This window comes from Pogona vitticeps, chromosome 6, assembly GCF_051106095.1.
Source record: "Pogona vitticeps strain Pit_001003342236 chromosome 6, PviZW2.1, whole genome shotgun sequence".
Classification (NCBI taxonomy): Eukaryota; Metazoa; Chordata; class Lepidosauria; order Squamata; family Agamidae; genus Pogona; species Pogona vitticeps.
In genome coordinates, this window is record NC_135788.1 from 3,847,957 (window position 1) to 3,853,969 (window position 6,013).

Consider the following 6,013-nt stretch of genomic DNA (forward strand, 5'->3'; position numbering starts at 1 on the left):
TTTTAGGGAGCCAATCTGTCTCTTATTCGGTCCTCCTCTTTTCCTGCTGCTTTCAACCTTTGCTAGCATGATTGTCTTTCCCAGAGAATCCCCCTGCCTTCTCAGGATGCACTCAAAAGAGGACAGCCTCAGTTTCAACATTTATGACTCCAGAAATAGTCCAGCCTTTATATGTTCTGGGATCTACTTGCTGATGGTCCAGAGGATCTGCAAAGCTCCAACCTAGAACGGGGATTTCTTGGCAGAGGGATCCTTACTTTCTCTCAAAATCTACTCCTGGTCTGGAAGCATTAGATGCAGGAAGAAGCAAAAAGTGTTTATGAACATCCCCATAACGTTCTAGATGTTTTAACCAAGTTTCAAAAGCAGGAGTCCATTGTGGTTTTTTGGAATAATAAAAAAAGAGGTAGCAGGAAGAATATTTTCCCAACCTTTACATTATTATTTTCCTCTTAGATCTTTATTATCTCCTGCATTGAAACGTACTGGGTATTGTGTTTGCTCAGCTAAGGGTGGCACCGGCCACTGTGATTCTAGCATTAGCCCTAACAAATTGACTAGGAATCCCACGGTTTTTATTCTAGCAGACATATTTCATCATATGAATTGACTACATATTGCAGTATAATGTGATACTTGCAAAAGCTTTGCTTTTCTTTACATTTAAACTGCACCGTATTATTAGATGTTGTTGCATGACCCAGTTTTTCTGGGTAGCGTGAACCAGTTTTGCATGAGAGCTACGAGGAGACTCCATCCAAATCGGGGTTACTAAAGTTCGCAGCGCTTGCGATGATGCTTCGCTCAAAAGCAAGTACAGCAGTTTCATTAACCATGGAGGAAAAAAAAAAGCATCAAACAGCATGTGAGAAATTTGGATCCCATTTTAATAAGGCAGAAGAGAAGGGCCTGCAGGATCAGAATGCAAGCTTTACACGCTAGTTATAGAAACCATATATAGAATTTAAATGCAGAAACAGCAAAACACTCTTTTAGAATAACAAAAGGAGGAGAAGTCTGGAACCAAGAATGATAAAAAGGCTGCCAAAAATACAGCAGTTGTGGGATACAGGTATTATTTCATCAAGGTTTTTTTTTCAACAGCATTATGAACTGTTTTGTCTATACCCTTGGTGTCCCCAGTCTGATTCAGACTACATATTGCTCCATCGACCCATCTACCTACGAGTCTAATTTATATAGCCCTCAGCTGAGAAATGTATGCAGGGCAATTTATAATACTGAAAATCCAAAAGAGTCCATAAAAGAAGAGCTGAAACAGTAAGATAAGCATTTCAAGTCCTAAAATCCTAAAATATGTACTTAGGGTCCGGCACACACCCCCAAACGGAAAAAAGAAAGTTTTAATTACTAGTGGCAGTTTGCTGCTGGTGAAGGACGTCATTCCTTATTGGCTAAAATGTCTGAAAGAAGACGCTTGGCCGTTGGCTACTTTTGGTCGGAAATCAGAGCCGGGAAATATTTTCTGGACTACAACTCCCATAACCCCCCAGCCAACACAACCACTGACCATGCTGGCTGCGGGATTCTGGTAGCTGCTGTCCAGAAATTATTTTTAACACATACACACACCCAAAATCAAGGTTGCCCCCCTCTCTCTTTCTTCCTCCCGTCCTTCTTAATCCCGCACTCCCATCTCCAGATCCGTCATGACAGAACTGTTGTAAAGACTGGTAGAACAAAGATTTATGGGATGGACTGTTAAGAATACCCATTGTAGCCACCTAGCATCCCAGAATATGCTGAGGGTTGTGGGCCACATAACAGCATGAGGGCAAAATAACCCTGGTTTATCACATACTCTGCTGTCTAGAAATGAATGGGATTTTTCTTGCATCATTGACAAACTCTGTTGCACCGAGAGCCAGAAAAATCCACAGTACAGTGGTGCCTCGCAAGACGATGTTAATTCATTCCACGAAAATCGCTGTTTTGCAAAAACATCGTCTTGCAAAATGCGGTTCCCCACTGGAATGCATTGAAATCCATTTAATGCGTTCCAATGGGGAAAAATCATTGTTGTTTTGCGAAAATCACCCATAGGAAAACTGTTTTGCGAAGCGCCGATCAGCTGTCAAAATCGCTGTCTTGTGAAAATCAGTCCCGAAAACACCCGTTTTGCAAGTTGCGGACCTAGCTGTCAAAATCGTCTTGCGAAAAATGGTCCCGAAAAAAAAAAACCATCTTGTGAATCATGGACCAAAACATTGTGCAGCAAAAATTGCCCATAGGGAAAACCATTTTGTGAAGCGCTATAGTGATCGCAAAAACTCATTGTCTTGTGTGTGCATGTGTCTGGTCTCTGGGTGTCTGTGAATTTCGTTGTATGTATATATACTTACAATGACAATAAATTATTATTATTATTAAACCGTTTTGCAAGGTAATCGTCTAGCGAGGCACCACTGTATGTGGGAACATCACAGAAAGAAATAAGCAAAAGGGTTTCTCTCCCGGACCATCACGTTGCTCCTCCTAGTTAGTCCAGAGAATTTCAGTGAACACATCAAGAGCAAAGAGAAACATCATATATCAGCTATTTTGCACATTCACATTGTACATTTTTTTAAAAAAAAAAACCCTGTAATCTATGAATATTTGGTCTGCACACACCATGGATTAGAGGTCCCTATTTAATTTTTCTTGCACATCTAGGCAAAATGGTACAGAGGCTCCCTTGAACACTGGCAGCCTGTATTGAGATTTTTTTTTCGAGGATAAACCGCCAGCTGGAACCCTCTTGCAGGGCAACACAAGGGTCGTAACTTTGGCAAGGGGAGCCAAATTGGCTGAAGTCAAGAAATCACTGAGGATATGATCAGAAGCATCTTGAGACAAACCACTGAGCAACTGATTGTGCCTTCAGTGGTTTCTTTACTCGGGGGGGGGGAGGGGACTCACCTCCCAAAGTGACACCCGTTGTGCCAAGTGAACATAACCGGGCAAGAGGATTCGGACCAATATTTTATAGATGTGTCCACCAAGGACTGAACGGTAACTTACTGCAATATACTGGTCAGCCCAATGTTCTGGCAAGATACGGAAGCCAGGATTCCCCTTAGAACCTCAATCGATACCTAAACTGAATATCGTGCGAAGGGTGTGCCGTTCCAAACCCGTAGCGCCGTGCGTCGATGGCAGGAATTTCCTCTTCTTTCTTGACCAGTTCCATGTCAAAATAGGTAAGCATCAGAATCACAAATATCTTCATTTCACTCATAGCAAAGAACCGCCCGGGACACATGGAGGGTCCGGCGCCAAAGGGCATCGTGGAATGCTTCAGCTTTATCCCGTCTTTATAGAATTCTTTCTTGGTGCCGTTTGGGCTGATAAACCGGTCATATTGGAAGACGTGAGGATCCGGGTAGATTTCTGGGTCCATGTGCAGGGCGAGGAAGGGGAAAAGAAGGAGGTGGTCTCCTTTGCGTAAGGTGTATTCTCTTCCATCCGATGTCTTGATATCCGTGTCTTGCATCACACTTCTGAACAGAAACGGCGATGTCTTCAAGCGTAACGTTTCCTCTATGGCGCTCTCCAGAAAGGGAGTCTTGAGGGCACTCAAGGTCACGTTGCCAATGGGGCAGCCTGGCTTGACCTCCTGACCGGCTTCTCGTAGGGCTTCGTCTACTTCTTCCCTCACTGCCTCCATCGCTTCCGGATGTTTCAGGAGATGCACCAGAATCCAGAAGGTCGCCGGGCCCGTGTTAGCTTGAGACGCCCAGAGGAGCAGAAACAAGAACCGGGTCCTCACCTTTTCTGTCATGCCTACCTCGGCCATCCGCTTGTCCTGCTCCAGAACCCAGCTGCTGATGTTGTCCTTCTGGTACACCTTTTCTAGCGACAGGATGTCCCAGAAGATGTTTTTCAGCCGCTGCGTCTCCCTCTTGCCCAGAGGATCCAGCAGGCTGAAGGCCATCTGCGGAAAGAAACGGTCGAATCTTTGAAAAGCTTCGAACATCTCGCCATAGTGTGTCAACTCATTCTTCTTTAGAGCATCTTTCTTCTCTACGCCTCCCTCTGGCTCGGTCCCAAACAGGGTCAGATAAGCCGCTTGGAACATGTTCCTGTAGCTGAAGTGGAGGACGCCGTCCTGCTGCCAGGACCGTTTCTGCTCCTGGCGATGAAAGAGGACTTTCTGCAGGTTGGCCATCATCACCTGGTTCAAGGTGGAGAGGTTCTGACCGCTGAGATACTTGTTGCTGAAGGTTTGCACGATCTTATGGTGGCATTCGGAGGAGTGGAAACCGAACGCGTTGAACACAATCACGGAGGCAAACATATAAAAATCCAGTTTATTCTTGGGCTCTTTTACGATGTGCCTGTAGGTATGAGGGTCCATGACGAAGTGCAGATAGTTGCCACCCACCAGGACGGTGAAGACATCCCCGTGCTTCTTCCTCATCCTTTGCAGAAACTGGACGGGGTCCTTCTTGAAATTTATAGCATATCCTAGCCATGGGATGAAACCTTTATCCAAGGGGGGCTCCCTGGGTCTTCTCACCCGGAAGGTCCCCATGGCATACAGTCCGCCCAGGAGAGTCGTCAAGAGGGATGCTAAGGACGTCCAAAGCAGGATCTCCCAAAAACTCATGGCTGGTGCTCAGGAGAAGCTTCTTAGTCAAGAGAGAAACAAATCCTACCACCCAGCTCCAGGCAGAACACACCTGATCCTTTGGCAGAAGGATGAAAAACCTTCCCCATTATATTTGACCTGGCAAGGGTTGCCCTGCTTGCAGTGTTATTAACAGGTGGCACTTTATCCGGTGGCACCTCCTACATGATTATCTTATTCATATTCTGTCTTTCCACTTTGGCTGCCGGGCTGGGCCCGGGGGGGGGGGGGGACGACGACGACAAGCCGTTCGCTTTGAATTATTGCGAAAAATAAGAGACATATGATTTTGATCCAGGTTTTTTAGATCCGTTGAGTCAGAGGGTTCCTTTCTTTTGCATGCCAGGCCCATCATCCTGTCTGCCCCACTGATGTGAACGGGAGCTTTTCTGCCCACTTCTGGAAGTGCCTCCGGGCGCTATTACAGAAGCAGGGCAACTATATACATATATTTAAATTGCGGTAACCTATACATGAGTCACCCCCGCAAGGCTTTTCCCACCTCCCTCATAGGTCTGATGCTTGTAATTTTAAAAAATATTCCTTCCAAAGAGTCGTTTTAATTAATTCATTTTTTGACACAGCTGTTTCGACTGTGTCATGCATGGCGACAGATAGAGTCAGCGTGGGTTTAATGACAGGTGGGCGATTCTCCCCTGGAGAGGGGCAGATATTTCCATTTCATACATATACATATACATATATGTATACGTATACGTATACATATACAGTACATATACATATACGTATACATACATACATGCATGCATACATGCATACATACATACATGTACTATATATGTGTGTGTATATATATATATTCCATTTCATATACATTATATATATAAACATGTACTATACATATACATACACACACATACACGCACGCGCACGCGCACGCGCACACACACACACACACACACACACACACACACACACACACACAATTGTGGTAACCTATACATTAGTCAGTCCCAAGGCTTTCCCCACCTCGATCACAGGTCCGATGCTTGCCGTTTTAAAAAATATTCCTTCCAGAAAGTCGTTTTAATCAATTTATTGTTTGCCACCGCCCGTGTCATGCCTGGCGACAGATGGAGTCAGTGTCAGGGGTTTAATGACAGGGGGGCGATTCTCCTCCGGATATTTCAGATTTCAGCAGCGTGTGCAACATTTTATTTGCAGGGGGGGGGGTTTAAAGCCTTGGGTGTGCAAGACCAGTGAAACCAGAGGTGCAGATTTCTGGGGCGTTTGTTGTGGGTTTTTGGGGGGGAGACTACAACTCCCATCTGCCTGGGGAATGCCGGGAGCTGCAGTCTAAAGCATGCAAACTTGCACACTCTTCATAGGGATTATTATTATTTTTTAAATCCTGATCTT

The 6,013-nt window shown here is 45.0% G+C and overlaps 1 protein-coding gene across 1 annotated transcript; it reads right to left on the reverse strand.

The window, feature by feature from the left end:
* Positions 1-379: 379 nt before the first annotated feature.
* Positions 380-4,612, reverse strand: LOC110091568 (7-alpha-hydroxycholest-4-en-3-one 12-alpha-hydroxylase-like). The gene has a single exon (XM_020815741.3). It carries the CDS (start codon positions 4,610-4,612, stop codon positions 3,080-3,082), a length of 1,533 nt encoding a protein of 510 aa, XP_020671400.3. The 3' UTR covers positions 380-3,079.
* Between the last annotated feature and the right edge of the window lie 1,401 nt (positions 4,613-6,013).